The sequence below is a fragment of the Mustela erminea genome, chromosome 10 (genome assembly GCF_009829155.1).
Source record: "Mustela erminea isolate mMusErm1 chromosome 10, mMusErm1.Pri, whole genome shotgun sequence".
Lineage (NCBI taxonomy): Eukaryota > Metazoa > Chordata > Mammalia > Carnivora > Mustelidae > Mustela > Mustela erminea.
Window position 1 is genome coordinate 58,037,775 of NC_045623.1, and position 25,888 is coordinate 58,063,662.

Below are 25,888 nucleotides of genomic sequence, written 5' to 3' on the forward strand. Positions count from 1 at the left end.
AAATACAGTGTAGTATAAAAGACATGTCTATTAATTTCTTTCTCTTTGCTCTTCCTATTGAAATAAAGTCAGACATTTCATATTTATCTGTCTTTAATGGTCCCTAATATATGGGCTACTAATAAGATTCTATATTTCAGTATGTCACTCTTTACCCTGAAATTTTAGTTTTAACAAAATATAATAAGCATAGCCAAGCTAAGTTCTACAATAAAATTTTTACTTCAATAGATTTTTACAGCTGAGAGTCTAGAAACAGTACCTAACAAAAGCTGGCTTCTCATTTGTTTTATTACTGATAAGCTTAGAAGAAAAATTTATCTGAATAGGACTCTTCATTCTTGACCAAGAAATCCTTAGTGTCAAAAGTAAATACCTTTATTTGAGAATGTTTCCTGATCAGTTTTTCTTATGATTCTGGGTGATGGTTTTGGTACTGGTGATGGGTCCCTTTCAGGGGATCCTTCAGTGTGGCTTCCAAACTGCTGACGCTTCAGTTTACTGTCAACCTCCAGTTTTTCTACAGTAGTTTTGAGACATTGCTCAATGGTTGTCATGTATAATTTACAAAACTATAGGAAATAAAAAAGTAGTCCAGTGGGTGAGACATTCAATCATACATTTGGGAGGAGGCAAATGCACATTAGTAGGCAAGAGATAGACTGATAGATGGTATATATTTCCTATTGAACTAGGTTAGTCATTTTATTTTCCTGAAATCAGATTGACCACCCCCAAGTGACCTAGTGAAATGCAGCCATGATTCAATGAGGAGGTCATACTCTGAGTGAAAATAAAATGTTACACAAAGAGAGGTGATTTATTATTTTTTTATAAGACATGTGTAGACTTGAGTTTGTTCTAAATAATTTTTATGATTCTTCCACCCCCGAAAAGGTATATTCCTGAGGATAGTCTCTATGTTTTATGAGTACATGCATGTATTTTACCTTGATTGTTTCTAATATAGTCATCAGATTACAATACTCTTCAGATTAAATTTCAAGTGTAACTTGTACACAACATATTAAATATGTCATTGCCAATATTAAAAAGATATTCTCCTTTAAAAATTCTTCTCCTATACAGTATACAAATTTACATTAACATGATCTCATGTACCTTGATATAATCGAATTTGCCATCAGCATTTACATCTGCCAAACTTATTATGGCATTTACTTCTTCACGAGACATCTTCTCACCTCTCTGAAAAAACAAGATTTATTTTAAAGAAACATGACAATCACTTTATTATGAGGGGGAAAGGGCAGAGTGGAAATTCATTTTAATTTTTTCTATAAGTCAGCTTGACTATATGGTTTCATTATAAATCTCAGAATATTGAGCAAGAATGAAACAATAAAATAAAATTTCACAATTTTACTGAATTTTGTAGAAGTATGAACTTCAGTTTGCTAAATTTCAACAATATATATCATCAAACCAGTAATAATATTATCACTGAATTTAGAGTAATGATGATTTCTCACGGTATACCAAGAATCAGAATGGATTCCCGATCCCATTTATACTTTGCTTCTTATTTATTTATCACATATGAATCTATTCCCAAATTACAAAACATTCTGGGCAGCAAATAATTGTAAGGGAACATAAGGGATTGCAACATGGGTTCAATTTTATACTTTAGGTTTTATTTACAGAGCACCTTTCATCCAGAAGGATCCTTAAGTACTTTATAAACAACATATATGTGATTCATTTCACCTGCTAATGAAATAATTATTTTTAATGTGGCCTTGGTAGCCAAAGCTACATTCCAAATAGTTTTGCCAGCAATGCATATTACAAAACTATTTCACAAATCTTACCTTTGTTAGAAGTTTATAAAGGTCAGTGTGTAAAATAGAGCCATCGTCATTTACATCTAATTGCTTAAATGATTTTAGTAGTTCTGATTTTGAAGTAGGTTTCTCCTTCCTTAAAATTATGCAAAAATCATCAAAATTCAGTTTGGCAGTTTGAGGAGTCCAATACTTATTAATGGTCTTTTGGGATGGATTTCTTCCTGCATGCTGTAGAGCTGTCCAAAAAAGCAAGTGTTATTTGTTATAGTAATATTTGGGATTGTTATCTGAATGTATTTTTTCTTTCCATCATTATTTTATATTATAATATTATACAAAAGTACATACATACCTTTGGGGTTCATAATCTAGTGATTATCAATGTATGCCTGACTTTCAAAAATGAAAAAATATCTATGTTACCAGCTACAGATTCTTGATCTATTAATACCAGAATTAAATATTTTTCTGTTCTGACAGTTGGTTCTCAACCTATATGGTTTAACTGATAACGTGATTTACTTTGTAAAAGTGCCTGGAAAAAAAAGATTAAAAATAATCATCCATTTAATTGTTTTGAGGACCTAAGAATAACCACAAAAAGCATTAATTATTACTTTTCTGGCCCAACAAATACATTAGTGAAATAAGGAAATCATTAATTTGAGAAAATTATTGTCAATAAGGCATGATATCTAAAATGTTCATCATTGCTAGATATTAGGGTTTCAAGAATATTAATCACGTCACAGATGTCAGATACATGCACAAAATTTAGCTATTTGCAGTTATAGCCTTGCTAAAACTCAAGAATCTCAACATACTTTGAGAGAAGTCTATTACGGAGATGCAATGATTGAATTACTCTTTTCTTAACCAGAATCTTTAAAAATACTCCTATAACCAGTTATTCATGAGATGTTATTGTTTTAAAAGGCATGCCCTTATATCAATGTGAGGTAACAAATCACAATGTGAGAAAGGCTTTGTATTTGTGTATATCCTACACACTGAAATATAATAGTTCTAAACAATTATATTTTGTACAGTTTAAAAGAAGTAAACTGGCAATTTGTACATAAACAAATCTCTACATATTAAGACTTAATACTATCTAAAATGAACCAGTGATAAGATTCCTAAGCACTATAGATGGAATTAATAAAATTAAAGGTATAACTGTCCTGAATTTTGTTACCAACTTCTACTAGAAAGCCTTATATTGGGGATTTCTAACTATCTTAGGTGAGATTTCACAAGATCTGGGCACTGTCAATCAGCACTAAAAAATGATCATACGGATAGCCCACAATATGATGAATAAGGACTAATATATATAAAATAATTTTTAAAAATACCCTCAAGGAAATAGAAATTAGAGCAGAGTGATAAATACGGATATTTGTGAGTCCATTATATTGAACATTCACTGTGTAGAAGCATAATACAGGGTGGGTTTTTTTTTTTTTAAGAGATTCAAACTTTTTGGTTGCTAAAGTTTCTAATCTAAATAGGAAGTCCACACCTGAAGTGTAAAATTGCTACCTGTGGTCATGATTTAAGGTTAGTAACATATTAGAAGTCCACAGACTAAGAGAAACGTTCCCATCCTCCAGCTTATGCAGCATTCCTAGATAACTAAAACTTTGGTAGAGAAAAGGAAACATGACAATCACCTAAAGGCAACAGAATTTGCACCTAGGAAGGCTTTGTGAAAATTTGTAGCAGTGGAGAAAATGTAATTTTTTTTAACTTCCAAAGGCTTATTTTGGATGTAGACAAAGGCCCTGATTACATGCTGCCCTAGGAATGAAAAAAAGATAAGTATTTGCCTAGCATAAAAATGAACAATTCCATAATTCATTTATTAAGATAATCAGGGAAAAGGTACATGTGTTTTAGGATTCCATCCCCAGCCAACCTCCACCCTTTAAAAGGTAAGAATACAAGTAGGACCTAAATGAAGTTGTGATTTGAGGTGAAAAGTCCATGTGTCTGGCCAGCTTGGTGAGTGGAGCATACAACTCTTGATCTGGCGTCATGAGTTCAAGCCCCAAGTGAGGGGTGGAGAGAAAGAAAGAAAGAAAGAAAGAAAGAAAGAAAGAAGGAAAGAAAGAAAAAAGAAGGAGAGAGAGGAAAGAAGGAAGGAAGGAGGAAGGAAGGAAGGAAGGAAGGAAGGAAGGGGAAAGGAAAAAGAAAGAGGGGTGCCTGGGTGGTTCAGTCAGTTAAGCGTCTGATTCTTGGTTTCAGCTCAGGTCATGATGTCATGGGCTGTGGAATGGAGCCCCTTGTCGGCTCTGCACTCAGTGGGGAGTAGGCTCAAAGATTCTTTCCTTCTGCGCGCCGCCCCGCCTTGTGCTCTCTGTCTCTCTCTTTCTCTTTTTAAAATAAATAATCTTAAAAAAAAAAAAAGAAAATGCTATTTTTTGTACAGCTTTGAGACAATGGGTATGTAACTTTCCTACAAGTAGCAGGTCAGCATACACTTGATGCTGTCTTTAATAACAAAATGGCTTTTGGGGGCACCTGGATGACTCAGTCAGTTAAGCTCCAAGTCTTGATTTTGGCTCAGGTCACGATGTCAGGGTTGTGAGATCAAGCCCCACAATGGGTTCTGCAGTAGGCATGGAGCCTGCTTAAGATTCTCTTTCCCTCTGTCCCTCCCCCTCTGTAAAAAAACAAAACAAAAACGGGTTTTTAATGTACTACTAATTACAAAACTTTCTCAGAATAAAATTAATTATGCCTAAACATGTACTCAGTAAGCAGACATTCTCTTATCTAAGAAATAGGTATAACTTAGTAATTACTAATGTAACTAAATTTCTAATTTTGGAATTAGTTGGAGTCCGTTATTATGTCTAATAACAGTAAAAACATGTAACTGTAAATGTTTAAAGGTTTACATGAAAATACTGATCTTTTGCCAAGGTTTACTTTAAGCTTTAACATGAATCCATAATACCTGTTATTATTTATAAGTTGGGAAAAAAAAGGAATCTAAAACTTTGAAAATGGTACTGTCCTGTCCAACCTTGAAATGGAATGTCAAAGCACATGTTATAGGCATAAACGACAGAAAGATATAGATGAAAGATAGAGTAGTAAGAAAGATATCACTGATTTACCCTACTTTTAAAAAATCTAGATTATCTGAACTCAATCATTATTATGTTACAAAGAGAATTTCACCATAAAACCGAAAGTGTATATAAACTGAAGAAACACTGAATTATCCCGATAATTCTCTAAAACTGATAGCACCTTAGTAATACTCATATACTCACCTAGTAATATATATTCTATATTACATAGTATATATAGATTCACAAACTAAACGTCATAATAATGAAAGACAGGTTAAACTTTTAAACAGGAGATTCATGACCTCACACTACTTTCATAAGAATAAAGAAAAAAACTAAAATTGTAGTTTATAATAAAAAATGTAAATTTAATCTTTTCAATTTTCGTATTTCAAATACGGATTTCCTCAAATAGAGATCTTACTGCGTACAAACCTAAGACATTATTGCAAAAATATGTCAGAATTTTTCTTTAAGGAAACCCCAACTTCTAAAGTTGGCAAAATAACTCAGTTTCTGTATTCATGAAGTTATTAGCTGTGATGAAACTGACATGGGTATTCACATATATATAGATATCTACATATATGTGAATATATGTGAATATATAATCACTTATAATCATTCAACCTGTTTTTATATATTCTTGACATTTTCCCAGTGTAGCTCAAATTCAGGCTAGTGATTCAGATGCCACATGCTTTAAATTCTATTATTATAGACTCTTAAAAATCTTATATATCTAGAATCTTATATAAATCTTAAGGTACCAAATAAGAATTTTAAAAAATATATTTTAAGCAAGTAATTGATGGACGCTTTAAAAATACTAATCTAGTTTATATAAACATTGAATGTTTTATTTTGAAGCTACTAGAATATATAAATATATAAAATGGTATAATGGCATAATATAGTTCCATTCCTCAAGCTTCCCTAAGAAACTGGGATGATCCAACAAAGTAATTCTTACTCCTGTCTTTCTGATCTATTAACTTTCAACAAATAAGGAAAAATATGTAAATTTTAAAGAAAAATTTACCCAAGTAAAGTTGTTCTTTCGAAATAATGTTTTCTAAGCTGCTTTTAAAAACAGTTAAGTAGGCAGCTCTACAATTCATATAAAATAGCTCTTCTTCGGTTAGTGGAAATTTCTTTGTTCGAGGACTCTCTGAAAGCGCTGACTTCTGACTGGAGAAAGCTGCATCTCTTCCTGGACTGATGGCCATTCTATTAGAAAATAATTTTATATTTTAGTCAATGTTAATCCCCTAAAATGCAAATGTCACCTTGCCTTTCAAATGGGGGGAAGAGGAATCAATGCATTAAAGCTTTTGTATGTGGGGGGAAAAGACAACTATAATATGTATCTGGTTGTATTATTATATGCTAAATTAGAATAAGCTTTTGGCAGTACATACATATATATAAATATACATGTACATTTAGAAATAAACTATATATGAGATGCAACATATACATATGTGTGTATATACATATATATATATATATATGAGAAGCCAAAAGGATAAAGCCAAAGCAAGGCTGTAATATAAAAACAAAATAAGTATTGTCAAATAAATAAAATCTCAAAAAAAAAAAAACAAAAACAAAATAAGTATCATAGAGCAAAGGAAAAGCACACAACAATACTCTTAGAGGACAGTATGTTGGGGCACCAGGGTGGCTCAGTTGGTTAGTGGTCTCCTGCTGCTCAGGTCTTGATCCCAGAGTCCTGGGATAGAGTCCCACATCAGCCTCCCTGCTCAGTGGGGGAGTCGGCTTCTCCCTCTGACCTCCCCCCTACTTGTGCTCACTCTATCTCTCATACTCTCTCTCTCAAACAAATAAAATCTTTTAAAAAAGGACAGGAAGTTAAGTTTTCGTAAGGTTGTCAAGAGGATTAAATATGGTAATACGTGTGAAGAATACAGAACAGTGCCTTGCACATAATAAATGCTAAATAAACTCTGAAAGAGTGAAACTCCACAATAATGAGACTTTGGATGTAATGTGATCAGCAGTTGGCATCCATCCCCTCAGCAAGAGCAAAAGGTCACTTCACCAACAATTCAGTAATGCAGGCCAACCTTTTGAATGACTGAATTTTTTTTTATCCCATTTACAGCATTATTGTGAGATTTTACTGCATTCCTTACTAATAATGTTGTGGGGTTATATAGCACCTCGGCTCATAAGCCTTAAAGAATTACCATACATCTTAATTTATCCTTATTACAGCGGTTAGGTACTTTTAGACCCTTTTACAGATAAGGAAATTGAGGAACAGAGACGTCACCCAGCTAGCAGCAACAAGAGTAAGTACATTTTGATAACAGTTTCTTCTTTATTAATGTGAATGAAGGCTTCTTGTACCACAGTTACTCTGAGGCACTAAATTGTGCTGGTGCTAACCGTTTCCGACATCATTTTACCCAGCTTTGACTTCTAAAAATACATTCCAACCTAATAAATTGAATATTTCAAGTTCAACAATAAGACGACACAGGTAGGGTCCCCTTCAGGACTCATTGGATTCTTACTCAGGAGGCCTAAATCACTTGCACCTTCTTGAATTATATAGGTCTTTTACACTTGGGAAAGAAAGATAATAATCGCTTATCATGGATGAAGTACCCTATTTATAATACACAGACTGCCTGCCTGACACTTCCATATTACACCAGATTTAGAAGGACCCCATAGGGATGCGGTGTCACAGTCTGGTTACTGCAAATTGATACCACTATAATTAGGCATCAGTTTTAAACACATATGCGTGCACGCATCTCCTCACGAATCTGGGGGAGGGGCGTGCGGAAACGGTTCTGATAAGGGAAGAAGAATGAACGTTCATTTCGCAGCAAGCCATTTTTAAATTTACGGTTTTGGGTTTTTTAAAAAATTTTTTTCTGGGGGGGGGGGTCGTCCTCGAATACGCTTTCGAAATAAGGTGACTCCCTCACGTGGAAATCCCACAGCAGAAATGTTCCACAATTCTATTCTTTTCCCTTGTTGTGACGAGAGACTAAGCGGACGCTTCAACAAATCGATCACCGCTCCCCTCCGGCTTGGAAACCGCCTTCACGGAAAACTCCAGCCCGAGACCAAGACGGGGGCCTAGACAGCCCAGCGCAGCAAACGGCTCCGTAAATAACCCGCCACACGACAGCAAGAAAAATAAACTTGTTTTTAACAAGCGCCTCAGGCCGCTCTGAAGGGCGGAGTGAAAACAGAGCCGCCCAGTCCCCGGCCCTGCGCGGTGGAATCCGTTCTCAGACGACCTCGGGCAAGCTCTCTCTGTCCTGGGGTTTCTCTAGGACACGGCTGCCGTTTTATATACACTTGAGGTGCACACGGACCCAGCGCTGGTGTGACAGAGAAGTAAAAGAAGCAGGTGAGAGAAAAGGAAGCCGGACAGCGAGCGAGGCAGGGCGCGGCGCAGAGACAGAGACAGCGAGCTGTTTGCTACCTAACTGCAGCTCGCACGCGAGGAAGCGCCGCCAATTCTCTCCGCGGATTTCTGATCCTCTCACCGCTGCCACACCGACCTCGGTCTTTCCTTTAATTACCATGGCAACTGCGCCTCTTACCCCCCTCCCCACCCACACACCGGAAATAAGATTCAGAGCACCTCCCCAAACAGTCCGGGTAGAAATCTAGGAAGGTGAATCAGGAGAGGACAGAGTCGGCTGTGCCGCTCGTCTGTCGGGGTCTGGAATGACCAGAGCGGAGAGAGGGTCCTGGGGTGCACTGGCAAGGGTGGATGAAGTCCTAGGTCCTTAATTAGACTCTCTTCCCCTTTCCCCCCTACACTCGGATCTCTTGGAGGGGGGAGCGTGTTTCCAGCGGGCCACCTTGCGTGTGACACTGCGTCTGGCGGCCGCAGGCCCGCGCTTTTCAGACTCCGGCGTTTCCTGACGAAGGGTTTCTGCTTTAGGAAGAAGGGGGCTCCGTTCCTTTTAACTCGCGGTGGTGCTTTCCTGAGTGTCGAAATGCCGTAGGTATCCGCCCTCCCCACCTCATTGCTGTTTGTTGGGTCCCTTTGTGAACAAAAAGAGTAGATACTATGTTGTCCTTAAAAATAAAAAGCCTGTTCTTTTACTAGCAAAATGGGTTTACTAGGGAATAACAAAGCATTTCTATTCGCTGCGTGCAAGCTATGGCTAAATCATAGGTAAAGTCCAACAAAGGCGAGGAGTTATTTTACGGAGAAGAAGGAAGAAGTTGGGAGGGGTCATTTTGACCCAAAGTATGTGGGAGGGCAGTCAATTCAGGTTCAAGTTGAAGGTTTCTCCTTGCCCGAGTTGCAGGAGTGCTCTGTATTTTGTAGGAGGTGCAGTGTACGTCTTTCCGTATTGCGACTTGTAATTAAGGGTTCTTCCCTGTGGAAACTCTTCTGTTGGGGTGTGTCATTGACAGTTCTTGCTATAATTGACGTTCAGTGGTATGAGATCCTCTTTTAGCCTCCCCTTCTATCCTCCCTACTCTACTTTAACGAAGCTTCCCCTTTATTATTTTTCACATTTCCTCCCTTTGGTCAAGATCTTTCTCCGAAAGCATTGCTGATTAAGGGTCAGGTTCTTCTTAATTCAGTGACCTCTTGTCTTTTAGTGCCAGGAAGGATCTCTCCTGGATGTTATGTCCCACTTTGGAGGGAAATTGTACAAATTGGAAACCTATTAAGGTCAAATTTGAGTAACCAGGGGTAGCAGGGAGAACGCTCAAGGCATTTTCCCCTCTATGGTCCATATTATCAAGACTGTAAGCTTTGGAAATGGTCTTACTGAATATATCGTTTTTACAAAGATTTGACAGGCAGCAAGTACACAATGGAAAGTAACATCCCAATTACAAATTGTGTGATGGTTCTAAATCAGGATCCTAGATCTGAAAGTAGCCAACTTAAAATATTGGCACTTATTCCAACTTGGGGAAGAAAATTAACCCCTGCTGAAGCAAACCCAAGTCGTGTATGCATGCCTTCTTGAAGTCCCTACTTTAAGCGGTCATGAAAGCAGAATGATGATTACTGCAAGAGCACACTGAAAGAATTATCTTGTGCATTTGAGAAGATACAGTGTAGGTATAAACTGTTGGGTCCTTAATCAAAGGAACAAGACTGATACAAAGCGAAGGTCAAGCAAAGCTTTATTTCCACACCAAGCATCACGAATCAAACTGACCGGTCAGGGCCATCTCTTACAAAGAGGTGACCCCTCCCAGCCTCACAGACTAACTTTTATAGAAGTGGTTGAGCCTGGCTATACACAGGTGGCCAATGAGATTGCAATACACAGAGAAAACTGCATAGTCATGCTAGGTCAGCAACACAGAACTGCACAGTCATGCTAGGTCACACACAGGTGGCCAATTGAATTTCAATTTACCCTAGTAGATATATGCTCACCCCGCTGATTGGATGTCTCCACCTGGCCTGACCTGCCCTTGTATCTGGGTTTTGCAAGTAAGTTCCTCTGGGAGGGGCAGAATCAATCTAAGTTCCCTGCCTAAAGACAAAATGGCTCCCTCTGGCTAAGTAGGTCCTTACATAAACATGAAGCAATAGCTGGTGAACTTTTTGAAAAACAGTAAAACTTCAAAGACCTTTTTAAAAAAGTATTGTTATCTCAAAAGAACTGTTGGAACCAAATGTGTTGTTAATAATACAGTAAAGTTGAAAATTCGGAAACCATGACTTTTGGATAAGAATCCAGAGTTAGCTAATATTCCAGATGAAAAAGAGAGACTTCTGTGAATCCCGAACCTTCTAATAGACCTGGTCCAGACATCTTGGAAATCTGTGTTATCAGGTATTGTTGGCCTCAATTCCAGGAAATCTTTGTGATCAGATGGTGTGCAGATCCAGTCAGGATTTGATGCTTTCTTTGAATGTGTCACATGAATCCAAGAGTCCATTCCTTAAGGTTTGGCACAAAAGGGTTGGCTGACAGTCCCTGACAGGGGCCTTTCCAACTAGGTTGAAGAGAGTCTTTCTGGAGGCATTTGTTTGTTTGTTTGTTTGTTTTGGGTTTGGGTGGTTTTTTTTTTTTTTCAGTAGTTGAAATCTCCCAAGTTGCAAGAGGAGGTGCTTAAAGTTTTTGTCTCCTGAGAGTACACTGGAAAAGATTGCTCTAACAAGGCATAATTAGTTTTGATAGAAGCAACTAGGCCTTTGTAATATTGAAATATAATCTCCTTTTATCAACTGTGGGTCAAAGGAATCAGGAGCCAAGTGCATTGCAAGTCCTGTGACTGTCTCAAAGTCTATGAGTTCCCAAGGGAGTGGGTCTGATACTTAGAAAGAACAAAGGCAATGCTTTAGGCCAAGATATTTGTGGCTTTGAGTCTTAATAGTGCCATTAGTGTGTTCAACTAACCCTGAGGATTGATGATGGTATGCACAATAAAAGTGTTGTAAAACTATCCAAAGAGCACAGACTTGTTAAAGCACCTAACCAATGAAATGGGTTCCCTAATCACTGAAGTTCAAGAGAAGTTCCCCACGTGGGGATAATTTTTTTCTAATAGAATTTTGGCCACAGAAGAGGCAATGGCCAGTCTACAAAGGAAAACTTTAGTCCAGTGAGGAAACATACAAACCATAACCAAAGCATATTTAATCCATTAGATGGGAAAGCTTTATGAAATCCATTTGTGAAAACTGAATGATCTTTGAGGTAATTTAAAGTGTTGGAGAGCTGTGCAGGCAGGTTCCCTGCATTGTGTTTTGGGCAGGTGGGACAAGTGAGGTGGGCACTTTTTGTGACCTCATTAATACTTACTCACCAATATTGGTTCATGAACACTATCATTTTTTTTAGTAGACCAATGGTTTAATGCATGTACAGGGGTAAATAGTGGGAATTTTAGGATTTCTGGTAGGGCCAGATTGTTAATTGGTTCAAGTCAGTTTTTTCTTTTTAATCAAATGAATAGTTATTAGATTTGTAGTATTTTTTCCTGTTCTGGGGCTAATTGTTGGATGTCTCTGGTCAGTTTTTCAAAATTATCATTTGGGGGACTATCCCTTTGGAACATGACAGAGGTTTGGCCATTGGTTTCCTTGACAGTAGCATTTTTGGCAGAAGTATCAGCAAGATGGTTTTCCTTTGGCATCCAGGGAGTCGTTTAGGAGTCATTTAGAATGCTCAGGATCTTAACAACCAGAGCAGGCAGCAAAAGTATGGGATCTAATAAATTGTAGACATAGGAACCATTTTTAATTTTATCCCTATTGGAGGTAAGGAAACCTCAGTGTTTCCATAACATATCAAAGTCTTGAACTACCCTAAAGGCATACTGGCTATTGGTATAAATGTTTGTGGTTCTACTCTTGGCTAAGGTACAAGCTTGAGTTAGGGTGTATAACTCAGACTGTTGGGCCGAAGTAGCCAGAGGTAAAGGTGCTACCTCAATGACTTCAAAGGAGTTGCAGTAACATAGCTGGCACAATATTTACCATTTTCATCCTTTAAATGAGAACCATCAGCAAACCATGTAAAAATCTGTATTGATTAGAGGAGTTTTCTGTAAATTGTTACAGGGAGTCAGAAGGTAATCTGTCAGCATTTAGCAGTAATGAGAGGTCTTGTCAGTGTAGGAGAGGAGAATAGCCAGATTAAAGTCACTACCGTGAGAAAGAATTATACAAGGAGTAGTTACAGGATTTCACAGATGAAATGACTAAAAAGGGGGGACATAGGTGGCTCAGTTAAGTGTTTGCCTTCAGCTCAAGTCATGATCCCAGGGTCCTGGGATTGAGCCCTGCTCAGCAGGAAGCCTGCTTCTCCCTCTCCCACTTTCTCTGCTTGTGATCCCTCTCTCGCTCTCTCTCTCTCTCTGTCAAATCAATAAATAAATTCTTAAAAAAAATTGACTAAAAAGTGTTAGTGTAATGAGAATTAAGAAGGGCTTCTTGTGCATGGTGCACAAAGATGGGATTCCCTGACTATTTCTTCAATGGCTTTATCCAAAAAGGCAGAGGCAATGTGGATATCCTTGTGCTACAGGGTCTAGTTGTTATCTATAATACCTATGAGTTAATGAAGGTCTCCCCATTTTGGGGTCAGTACTCTAAGGGTATTTCCTTCCCTCTCATATGCAAAGAGGAGAAAAAGGGAAGTTGATAATTAGGACATCTGAAGGCAGGGGGCTTTATTTAAGGCTTTTCTTTAAAAAGCTTATCTTCCCTGTCTTTAAAGTCCCCAAAACTTGTCTTCCCTATCTTTCCAAATAATAGGGTCAAGTTTGTTATTTTTTGGTAAAGAATATAGAGTATGAGTCATAAGAGAAGTTTGAAATCAATTTCAATGGCAGCCAACTGGTCCAAGAAAATATTGTAATTAGTGCTTTAGTTTTGGTTTTGGGGAAGTTCAGGATGCCATAAATCCTGGATCTAAATGTAGTCCTTATTTCAAGGTCACATGTCATTAAGTATCAAACCGGGATTTGACCAAACTGTAGTTTTTCTTTGGAGAATTCATGTCCTTTTAAGACCAAAAGTTTTAACAGGTAGATGCTGTCATCCTGTGAGGAGGTTTGAGAAGGGCAGCAGAGAAGCAATCATCTGTGTATTGTAACAAAGCAGAACCTACAGAATACTTTATGTCATCCAGTTTTAAGGTTTGTGAAATGTAAGGACTCTGTGTAACCATGGAACATTACTATCCAGGTGTATTATTCTTCCCAAGTGAAAGCAAAAGTATCTTTATCAACTAGAATACTAAAAATGCACCACGAAGATGAAGTATAGTAAAATGTTTTCTTTTAGTGGGAATAGATATCAGTAGTATGTGGGGGTTAGGAATGTAGGGTGCCAAGGGATAACAGTGTTACACTTATTGCGCAGAGGTCTTAGACCTCTATCCTTGGACATTGGGTTTTCTCACAGGAAAATAGGGGAATTGCAGGGACCACTGCAAGGGATAATAAGGGACTGAGTCTTGTAATCTTATATTATGGACTTGATGCCTTGAAAAACTCTTTATAAGATATTGATTAGTTCTGGGGAGAGGTTTTGAGATCTGTTTGAATCTTGATGGGAGGTGCACTGTAGATTCTACCAACACCAGTTGAAGACTTTGTCTATAAAAAGGATGGTAGCTGGTCCAAGAGGGATAACTGATCATTGTCCCCAGACACAGCTATAGTGCCATCAGAGGGATCAAATAAAAGATGTCAAGGGTCATTTAATTTGCTTGGTTGGCTATTTTGGTTACTACTATCAAATTTTAGACTTAAATTCCCCTCTAGAAGAAAGAAATTTCATCATAATATTTTTCTAAAAAGTCTCAGCCCAATAAATGGATAGGGGCAGAGGAACTAAGGAGAAAGGGTCTGTAGCTCTAAATCACCTAAACAGAAGGGAATAGGTTAAGAGGCAAGAACTCATTAAGGTTTATTCGGCACCCCTCCCCTTTGAACTGTTTTAGTATTTTGAGGCAGGGGCTGCTTTATAGCAGTGGGATTAAGCATTGAGAGTGTAGCTCCACTGTCAATAAGGATGGAGAGATTCATTCCCAATCTGGAGAGTAGTTTCTCCAAGCTGATTAAGAGAGGATTGGGAAGAGCCCCTATTAGTTCCTTGGAGCCCCACTGGGAATTAGAACAACATTGGAAAGTCTGGCTTAAAGGGCTGAAGGCACGTTCAACACTTAAGTTTGTTAACAATCTTTTTTCCAGTGTCCTGGTCCTTTGCAATAATAGTAGAAACTAGTGGAGAGGAAGGTTGTTTTATTTAAGGGCTTTCATTTACTAGAGTTGAAAATTGAAAATTTTAGATGTCTTCGTTTTAAAGTACTCATCTAGCATGTGGGTGAGCTGGTTTGTCAGGTTAACCCAATATGGAGGAGACATGATTTCCCATTCTATCTTCATCCCTTTAAAAGAGAAAGATTCTAGTTTAGTCCATTAATAAACATAGAGTTAAATTCTACCTGGGTAGATTCAACATCTAAAGGGTGACCAAGTTATTTAAACTTACCAACCTAGTTTCTCAGATTTCTGTTAGTTAGTCTTCATACTTTTGTGGGGACCAGGCCAAACACTGGATGAAACTAGCACAGTGGGGACGTTGTAGAAGGGATCTGGAGAAACAGACAACAATCTTTGGCAAGATGCTAGAACAATCACTGGAAATCTCCACCAAGCAATTATAGTAGCTTTTCCTAAGCTAGCTAATTGGAACAAAATTCAGGCTTGCACACGAAAGCCTGACAAACACGTACGTAACTATTACATTCAACACCAAACTGTCTTCTACAATAATTCTGGTCTTCTAGATGTTGAATTTTTCAGCAAACCCACTGATGTCCTCAGTCACTTTAGGAAACTTTATGGCTTGTAATTTGGCCTTAGTTCAGAGAGTATAAGAAATGTGAGGTTTATTAGGATCCTCAGAAGACTTAACTTTAAAGGGGTAGATTTTAAGAGGTTCAGGAAAGTAGGGAGTGGGGGAAAGATTTGAAGGAAAAGGGAAGTTTGGTGAAAGGATTAGCACGAGGGACAATAGGGGAGGTGGTAATGGTGTGGAGAAAAATGGCACCAGAGATAGAACCTGAGCACAGAACATCTGCCACATGTCCTGAGACAAAGAAGATGGGGAAGGCCAAAAAGAGGCTTCAGAAGCCCATCTGTCTGTCTTTCTTTCTTTCTTTACTTCAGTTAGTCTAGAAACTGTAGTTTGCACAGAGGCAACTTTAGTTTCCCAGTAACTTTTTTTTTTTTTTAAGATTTTATTTATTTATTTGACAGAGAGATCACAAGTAGGCAGAGACGCAGGCAGAGAGAGAGAGAGAGGAGGAAGCAGGCTCTCTGCTGAGCAGAGAGCCTGATGCGGGACTCGATTCCAGGACCCTGAGATCATGACCTGAGCCGAAGGCAGCGGCTTAACCCACTGAGCCACCCAGGCACCCTCCCAGTAACTTTTGAAAGCTTCAAAATACTAATCAAAATAGGCATCCAATTCAGTTTTGACAGTTTTAGAGCTGTAGCTATCCAATTCAGTTTTGAGAAAAGTTAAGTTTGGAGAGAGAGAAAGTTTCCCATAATGGCCATTGAAGTTCTAAATTACTTTTGGTAAGTCATTTCATTTAAGGAAGGACCACAGTTTTTAAACCTAAAACCAGCTGGGGTCACAGAGGGGGTGGGAAGAGGTGGGGTACCCTTAAATCACTTTGATGACAGGGATTCCATTTCTTAAAAGATTTTCTTTTTAGAGCAAAAAAGAAAAATTCCTAGACAGCACAGTTTCAGCAGGAGCAGCCTGGTTCCAAAATAGTAACTTTAAGTGAAGTAAAGACTCCAATGAAGAAGCAGAGAATATCAGACTAGATTTAAAATCTATGTATAGATTTAAAATCTATAGATTTAAAATCTATACATAGATTTATCTATACATAGATTTTACATACATATACATTTTAAGTTATATGTTTATGTATAATTGTATAATTTATATACAACATATATGTAATATACATGTGTTTAACATATATATATTCCAACTCATTTAATCCTCATAACACTGATATTACCTAACCTGATACCAACATATGGTAAAAGAATTAATAAAATATTACTGACCAATATATTTCATGAACATGGAACCAAAAATCCTTAGCAAAAGATTAGCAAATCTAGGGGCGCCTAGGTAGCTCAGTCAGTTAGGCATTTGCCTTCTGCTCAGATCATGATCCCAGCATCCTGGGATTGAGCCCCTTGTCGGGCTCCCTGCTGAGCCTGGATTCTGCTTCTCCCTCTACCGCTCTTTCATCCTTACATATGTGCTCTTTCTTTCCCTCTCAAATAAATAAAAAAAATATTTTGAGATTTTTTATTTATTTGACAGAGAGAGAGAGAGAGAGAGCTCACAAGTAGGCAGAGTGGCAGGCAGAGAGAGAAAAGGGGAAGCAGACTCCCTGTTGAGCAGAGAGCCCGATGTGGGCCTCAATCCCAGGACCCTGGGATCATGACCTGAACCAAAGGCAGAGGCTTAACCCACTCAGACACCCAGGCGCAAATAAATAAAAATCTTAAAAAAAAAAAATTAGTAAATCTAATTCAACATATAAAGGGGACGATGTATTATGTCCAATTGGGACTTATCCCAAGAATGCAAATTGTTCTGTTATTTTAAAATCAATTAACATTTCAAAAAGAGAATAAAGGAGATCATATTAATAGTTGTACAAAGAGCACACTCATTCATGCTAAAATAAAAACTCACACTCGAAGTAGAAAATTCTAATTCTAAATTCTAATTCTAATTCTAAAAACACTAAGAAGTAGAAAATTCCTGTGAAAAGCGTACACATATCATACCCAGCATTAAACACTTACTCTAAGATTAAGAATAAGGCAAGATGTGCCCTCCCACCACTTCTATGTAACAAAGCACTAAAAAGAAAGGAAGTGTGTAAATGTTGGAAAGGAAAAAGTAAAACTGATGAATTGTGGTGATACTGTCATGAACATGGAAAATACTAAGGAATTTGTAAAATAGTTATTAGAGCTATTTAACAAAGATACACGTCATATAGTCAATATACAAAAATCAATTCTATTTCTATATTTTAGCAAGAAACACCTGGAAATGAAGCTTAAATGTTTCCATATACAATCACATTTTAAAACTACTTGAAAGAAGTTTAACTAGAAGACACTTAAGATTTCTACATTGAAGATTAGAACATGTTGCTCAGAGAAAAAAATCTAAATAGGGGCATGTTTATGGACTCTAAGTCTCGATAATGTTAAATTACTAGTTCTCCCCAGTTGATCTTTAGATTCAATGCATTTCCTGTCAGTCCCAGCAAACATTTTATAGAAATAGAAAAACTGATTTCAAAATTTTTATGAAAAGGCAAAGGACTTATGAGTAAATAATCTTGAAAAGAATGAAGTTGGAGTACATATGCTAACTAGACTTACCATAGTGGTTCTGAATTCAATGTGGTTTGGGCATAAAGACAAATAGATAAAATGGAAGGGAATCTGAAGTCCAGAAATAGACCCACGGAGGTGCCAAAGCAATTCAGTGGGGGAAAAAAAGTCCAGATGGTTCTGGGACACCATACAGAAATATTAATGAAATACCCTCAACTTCTATCTTATGCCATATACAAAAACTGATTTGAAATATAGCATACTCCTATATGTAAAGGTAAAGTTTCTGAAGGAAGCTTATGAGACTCTTGTTACAACATGGGGTAGGTAAAATTTCAGGCAAGATACAAAATCAGTAACCTAAGAGAAAAAATGATAGATTAAGACTTCATCTAAATTTTGAACTTACGGTCATCAAAGGACACAATTAAGAAAATGAATTGTCAAAAGCTGGAGGTATTACAATTTCAGATTTCAAGTTATACTACAAGGTTGTCATAATAAAAACAATATGGTACTGACACAAAAAGCGACACATAGATCAATGGAACGGAAAGCCCAGAAACAAACCCATGATTATATGATCAATAAATCTTCAACAAAGGAGGCAAGAATATGCAATAGCAAATAGTCTCTTCAACAAATGGTGTTGAAAAAGCTGTACAGCTACATGCAAAAGAATGAAACTAGACCACTTACACCATACATGAAAATAAACTCAAAATGAGGAAAATAAACTCATTTTTTCTCTAAATGTGAAACCTAAAACCATAAAAATCCTAGAAGAGAGCACAGGACAATAATTTCTTTGCAACTGGCTGTAGCAACATTTTTTTAAGACCTATCTCCTACGACAAGGGAAACAAAAGCAAAAATAAACTATTGGGACTACATCAAAATTAAAAGCTTCTGCACAACAAACAGTCAACAAAACTAAAAGACACCCTAATGAATGGGAGAGGATATTTGCAAATGACATATCCGACACATAAAAATTTATACAATGCAACACCAAAACCCCCCAAATAATCCAATTAAAAAATGGGCAGAAGACATTAACAGACATTTTTTCAAAGAAAACATGCAGATGACCAACAGACACATGACAAGGTGCTCAGTATCACTCATTATCAAGGAAATGAAATAAAAACTATGGTGAGATACCATCTCAGTATGGCTAAAATAAATATCAGTATGGCTAAAATTAAAAAACGCAAACAAGTGTTGACAAGGATGGGGAGAAAAAGGAACCCTTATGCATTGTTGGTGGGAATGCAAACTGGTGCAACCACTCTGGAAAACCATATGTAGGTTCCTCAAAAAATTAAAAATAGAATACCCTGTGATCATAGTTAACACAATACTAGGCATTTACCCAAAGAATACAAAAGCACTAATTCAAAAGGATATATGCTCCCCTGTGTTTATTGCAGCATTATTTACAATAGCCAAATAACCATATATATATATATATATATATACACACACACACACATATATATGTGTGTGTATGTATGTATGTGTGTGTGTGTGTGTGTGTGTGTGTGTGTGTATCTATATGGAATATTAGTCAGCCAGAAAAAGAATGAAATCTTGCCATTTGCAACAACGTGGTTGGAGCCAGAGAGAATAATGCTAAGAGAAATAAGTCAGTCAGAGAAAGACAAATACCATATGATTTCACTCATATGTGGAATTAAGAAACAAAGGGTTAGAAAGGGCGAGAGCCAAACCAAAAACCAGACTCTTAATGTAGAGACCAAAAAGATGGTTACCAGAGGGGAGATGGGTGGAAATAGGTGAAAGAGATTAGAAGTATGCTCATCTGTGGCATCTCAGTGGCTCAGTGGGTTAAGCCTCTGCCTTCGGCACACGTCCTGATTCTCAGAGTCCTGGGATTAAGCCCTGCATCGGGCTCTCTGCTCAGTAGGGAGCTGGCTTTCCCCTCTCTCTTGGTCTCCCTCTCTGCCTATTTGTGATCTCTCTCTCTCTGTCAAATAAATAAAAACTTTTAAAAAATAAATAAATAAAAATAAAAGTACGCTTATCTTCAAGAACCCTGAATAATGTCTAGAATTGTTGAATCACTATATTGTACACCTGAAACTAACATAACACTATATGGTTACTGGAATTAAAGTAAAAATAAAACTTTTTAAAAATGATTTGTTAGGGTACCTGGCTGGCTCTGTCTGTAGAGCATGCACCTCTCTTGATCTCTGGGTTTTGACTTTGAACCCCACATTGGATATAGAGATTACTTTAAAAAAAATTTTTTTTAATGAATTGTCAAGCCACTGAGTAGGAGAAAATATAAGATATATTTTAAACAATTAACATTTAAAATAAATATAAAGAACTCTTATAACTCAACAGTAAAACTAACTTAAGTAAACAGTTAAACTCATTGAAATAATAGTTCAAAAATTTGAACCAATACTTAATAAAAAAAAAAGTTATATAAATGGCAAGGAAGCATTTTGTTAGTCATCAGGGAAATACAGATTAAATCTATATTGAAATACTGCTTAACATTTGATAGAATGACTTTAATTACATTTTATAGTTAACAATATTATGCTGGGCGCCTGGGTGGCTCAGTGGGTTAAGCCGCTGCCTTCGGCTCAGGTCATGATCTCAGGGTCCTGGGATCGAGGCCCGCATCGGGCTCTTTGCTCAGCAGGGAGCCTGCTTCCCTCTCTCTCTCTCTCTGCCTGCCTCTCCGTCTACTTGTGATTTCTGTCTGTCAAATAAATAAATAAAATCTTAAAAAAAAAAAACTATATTATGCAAATACTGAATCTTAGTAAATAGATTTGCTTTGGACAGGGGTCTGGATTAGCACTTCTGAAACTGGTTTCTGTGTATTCTACACTTGAGCAAATGATTAGTGTTTTGCATGTAATAGGAGCTAGGTTTTCATTGTTGGATAGAGGAATTTTAAAATATGTTGGCTTGGCACTGGAAGTATCAATATGAAATCACAGATTTTTTAACTATGCCTATATACAGAGAGATAGATGTGTATTTTCTGTTCTAGCTCTGTGTATCTTTATATGTACACTTAAAAAATCTGTGATTTTTTGGGGCGCCCGGGTGGCTCAGTGGGTTAAAGCCTCTGCCTTCAGCTCGGGTCATGATCCCAGAGTCCTGGGATCAAGCCCCGCATCGGGCTCTCTGCTCCGACCTGCTTCCTCCTCTCTCTCTACCTGCCTCTCTGCCTACTTGTGATCTCTGTCAGATAAGTCAAATCTTTAAAAAAAAAAAAAAAAAAGCTGTGATTTTTTTCCTGGCTACTGATACGTAATACAATAGTCTTTTGTGGTGCTAGGCAGTGACATGGAGCCACAGCTCTCAATCAGCTCCACCCAGTTTCTAGGGTCAAAAACTGATAAACTTAAAGCCATTCTATATCCATATAACCATTCTGTTTTTTACTTTTGGTATAGAATTCAGTAAATTACATGAGATGTTCAGTACTTTATTATAAAATAGGCTTTGTGTTAGATGATTGTGCCCAACTATAGGCTAATATGTGTGTTGTGAGCATGTTGTGAGATAGGCTAGTCTAGGCTATGAAATGTTGTAGGTTTGGTGTATTAATTGCATTTTCAACTTGAGATATTTTCAGCTTAGTTGGGTTTATCAGGGCATAACCCACAGTAAGTCAGAAAGAACTAGAGCAAGAGAGAAAAAGAGAATGATAAATAGGACAAAATGTAAACAAGTGATAAGTCTAGGTAAAAGATAAGCACTCTTACTCCTAAAAATTTTTTTTAAGTTTGAAATTAAGTAAAAATTAAGTTACCTCCAAAGCTCATCAAATTGTTTAAAACAACAACAACAACAATGCCAATGGGTGGATTAAACAGTAAATTAGATATAATTGAAGAAAGAATTAGACAATTGGAAGATAGATCTGAAGGAATTGCCCATACACAGTACAGAGACAAAAAAATGCTAAGGAATAAGAGTTTAGAGATATAGAAAATGTAACTAGAAAGTCTAAAATTACTACTAGATGAAGTCTAGAAAGGGAAAAAATGAAGGAAAGTCAATCTTTGAATATGGTTTAGATTTTTCCAGAACTATTAAGACAGAAATCTATATGAGACTATGTTAGAGATAAGACCGTTAATATGGCATCTTTTGGGTACCTGCATTGAAACTACCTTAAACAGAATTGGAGGACATAAAAAGTTAAAAGAATTAAAGTCTCAATTTGAGACTGAAGTTTTAAGTTAAAAATAAATACAATTAATTGAATAAATCGTTAATTTATATAACACTTTTCTTCCCATCACTGTGTCAGGCTTTGGGCATTCAAATATGAGCAGATACTGTATTTGCTGGGAGTCTTAATTTTTGTGGGAAAGATAGTTTAACAAGGATATTTAACCACATCACTTAACAGAGGAGGTGGTAATGATATAAATATCTTAGTCCAGGGAGGAAAGACAAACATATAAACATACTATTTCAATGTTGGTAAGTTTTGTGAGAGGGGCATACACAGTGCTATAGTGCTACAGAGTAGAAAGATCCTTAATGCAATGTGGACTGTGTCAGAGAAAACTTAGAGATTGTGCTAGATTCTCAAGGGGAGGGTAGACATCAGTGTAAATTTGTTATTAATTTTTATGCTATAAAATATAATACCAAAAATATGTAAAATATCACCCATTTCCCATATTTAATTCTGATAAAACTATTTGGCCCCTTTTGATAAGTTTTAAAAGGATTTAACTTACATCCTTTATATATATGTATGTGAGATGATACACACATATATGTATATGTAAGTTTCTCACAGGAGGAAATAATGAATATTAATGTTCGTTTTTGAGAATACTTAAGAATGAAATTATCTTATGACATTTCTCATTTTATTTTGCCCAGTGACAATGTCTTCTGTATTTATTTATCTTATGGAGTCAGTGTTCCCAAATATATCCCTTTACTTCTGTAAGAATTGTTTAGCTAATTCTCTGTTAACCTTTTAATAAGGAAGCTTTTGACACAAAAAACATCTGTTACCCAATAACTGCTTAAGGTTTTGGCCAGTTTTATCATGAAGAATAACAGGATGCATTATTTATTTAGGTGCTTTCACATGATGACCATATTTCTACATGTAACAATATTTCTCTCTACTCACCCATATGTGATAGTAAATTATATGACCGCTTGAATGTTGAACACAAAAGAGCACTTGAGAGTACACAAAAGGCTTGAATGAAAGGAAGAATATAAAAGGGATATAGAAGATTCTTCTCCCTTCTCTTCTCATTCTCATGCATAGAATGGAAAATAAATCATTTCAGATATCTCAGATTACACCAAAGGAGTCACATGGGATGTGAATTTGGTCATTGCTTTTCATCAAAGGATTTCTAAGCATCTCACAAGTATACTCACTCCTTTAAATTCTCTTGAAATATTGTCATCACTATTATAGTGAGAAGTAAATGGAAGCACTGACATTGTAATTGATATTTTTATCTTCCATTCAGAAATTACCTACTAGTTTATAGGCCAGTATTATCAACTTTATGAAGCTTAGTGAAATTATGTAATTTGCCAAAGCTTAGGGGAGGAATTCGGCTTAGCATCAAGGCCCTTTGACTCTTACCTGCTTTACCGAGTTTATCTGTCTCCTCACACACACACACACACACACTCTTACCCTCAGCTCTGCTATTCAAAATTATATTTAATCCAGTGTTTTTGTTTGTATTTATTTATTTATTTATTTATAGATTTTGTTTATTTATTTGACTGAGATAGATATAGTGAGAGAGGGAACCCAAGCAGAGGGAGTGGGAGAGGGAGAAGCAGGCTCCCTGGTGAGCAGGGATTCTGATGCAGGGCTCAACCCCAGGACACTGGAATCATGACCTGAGCCAAAAGCAGATCCTTAACTGACTGAGCCACCCAGCCACCCTGATCCAGTGTTTTTAAAGAAAAGCTCAAAGGGACATTTGGATGGCTCAGTCAGTTGGGTGTCCAACTCTTGATTTCTGCTCAGGTCATGATGTTGGGGTCGTGAGATCAAGCCCCACATTGGGCTCTGCCTTGAGCATGGAGATGACTTGAGATTCTCTTCCCTCTCTGCCCACTTGCACTTTGAAGCTCAAAGCATTCATTTTGTGTTTTTTGAGGTATCATTCTTCATTCTTAATTAGAAATCAAATGAAAATTTGTTTTTTCTGGAGTAATTTCTTTTATATTGTCACCAGTGTTAGTATTTTCTGTGTTTATGAATTTGTATAATAAAACTCATGTACTTGTTCTGTTCTTGTTGAATCAGAGAATCCTATTCAGGATACTACCACATGATAATTTAAATAAAATAGGGGAGGATAGTCTTACTAATATAACTAATCCTACAAACATAGTTACTTTCTATTCTTGATATAAAATTGTATGTCAAATATATTTATCTTTCCTAAATTCTCAAGAGCAAAATGTTGGTAGGAACCAGAATTTTCATCCCAATGAATCTAAACTTAGTACAACTAAAAATGAAGCACGGTAGTTAAATTATGGACATAAGAGTAAATTTGGGTGAAGTTGGAAGTGGGAAGTAATCTGCAGAGGTAATAAGATTACTAATAGGAGGGAGGAAATTAGAATATAGTACATAAGTGCCCATTTAAAAATTTATTTTTTTTTTTAAAATTATTATTATTATTATTATTTTTTTTATTTCCAGCATAACAGTATTCATTATTTTTGCACCACACCCCGTGCTCCATGCAATCCGTGCCCTCTATAATACCCACCACCTGGTACCCCAACCTCCCACCCCCCGTCCCTTCAAAACCCTCAGATTGTTATTTTTTTTTAAAGATTTTATTATTAGAGAGAACAAGAGATTGAGAGAATGAGTGGGAGCAGGGACAGAAGCAGAAGCAGGGAGCCCGACAAAGGACTTGATCCCAGAACCCTGGGATCATGACCTGAGCCAAAGGCAGAGGCTTAACCAACTGAACCTCTCAGGTACCCCCAAAGTTTATAGTTTAATCATTAAGTGTACAGTTCTATGACATTAAGTATATTCACCCTGTACAACTATCACCATCATCTATCTCCAAAACTTTTTTCATCTTGCAAAACTGGAATCTTATACCCATCAAACACTAACCCCCTATTCACCCTTCCTCTCAGCCCTTGGCAACCACTATTTTCTGTGTTTATGAATTTGACTACTCTAAGTAGCTCATTTGAGTGGATCATACAGTATTTGCCCCTTTGATATTGGCTTATTTCACTTAGCATGTTATCTTCAAGGTTCATCTGTGTTGTAGCATCTATCAGAATGTTTTTGCTTTTTAAGGCTGAATAATATACCACTGTATATCTATACTACATTTTGTTTACTCATTTAGCTGTCAATGGGCACTTGCATTGTTTTCACATTTTGGCTACTGGAAATAACATTGCTATGAACATGGGTGTACAACTACCTGTTTGGGTCTGCTTTCAGTTCTTTTGGATATATACCCAGAAGTGGAATTACTGAATTATATGGAAGTTCTACACCTAATTTTTTGAGGAACTGCCAAACTGTTTTTCATAGCAGCTGTACCATTTTACAGTCCCACCAGCAGTATGTGAACATTCCAGTTCTCCATATCCTAGCCAACATTTTCTGGTTTTGTTTTTGTTTTTATATTGGACATCCTAATGGCTGTGAAATGGTCTCTCTTTGTGGTTCAGATGTGCCTTTTCCTAATATTAAGGATGTTGAACATTTTTTAATATTTTATTGGCCACCAGTATATCTTCTTTGAAGAAATGTCTATTTGAGTCCTTTTGGGCCTATTCCATTTTTTTAAATCAAAGTAGTAACCCCTAAAACTACTTATAACTTTACAGAACGACCAGAGATACACCACTTTTAATTGCCAACTGGCACTGGTAACAAGTGAGTAAATACTTTAGAAAAATATTTACCCCACATATTTAATCAAGTTTTGTCTGTTTGTTCTTTATAGTGTATGTTTCAACCATCTCTTCCTCTCTGTTCTTTATTAACATCATCCCCTTCCATGTAACATAATTTCATGCTTATAGTTGTTTATGGATAAAAGAGTAGAT

General features: G+C 36.7%; 2 protein-coding genes across 3 annotated transcripts in view; one reads left to right on the forward strand and one right to left on the reverse strand.

Moving 5' to 3' along the window:
- The window catches only part of EFCAB7 (EF-hand calcium binding domain 7), a 49,013-nt gene extending 40,517 nt beyond the window's left edge, over window positions 1-8,496 (reverse strand). Inside the window, exons 1-5 of one of the 2 annotated variants that reach the window (XM_032361464.1) lie at window positions 8,375-8,496; window positions 5,940-6,127; window positions 1,836-2,047; window positions 1,123-1,209; window positions 377-572 (exon numbers count right to left, since the gene is read on the reverse strand). In XM_032361464.1, coding sequence (XP_032217355.1) covers window positions 377-572; window positions 1,123-1,209; window positions 1,836-2,047; window positions 5,940-6,127; window positions 8,375-8,472 — 781 coding nt within the window. In that variant the 5' untranslated portion in view covers window positions 8,473-8,496. Of the gene's footprint in view, window positions 1-376; window positions 573-1,122; window positions 1,210-1,835; window positions 2,048-5,939; window positions 6,128-8,369 lie in introns of both variants that reach the window. The other variant, XM_032361465.1, reaches the window with a different exon arrangement.
- ITGB3BP (integrin subunit beta 3 binding protein) overlaps window positions 8,489-25,888 on the forward strand; it is a 68,854-nt gene continuing 51,454 nt past the window's right edge. Inside the window, exon 1 of the mRNA XM_032361467.1 lies at window positions 8,489-8,897. Coding sequence (XP_032217358.1) covers window positions 8,893-8,897 — 5 coding nt within the window. The 5' untranslated portion in view covers window positions 8,489-8,892. The remainder of the gene's footprint in view (window positions 8,898-25,888) is intronic.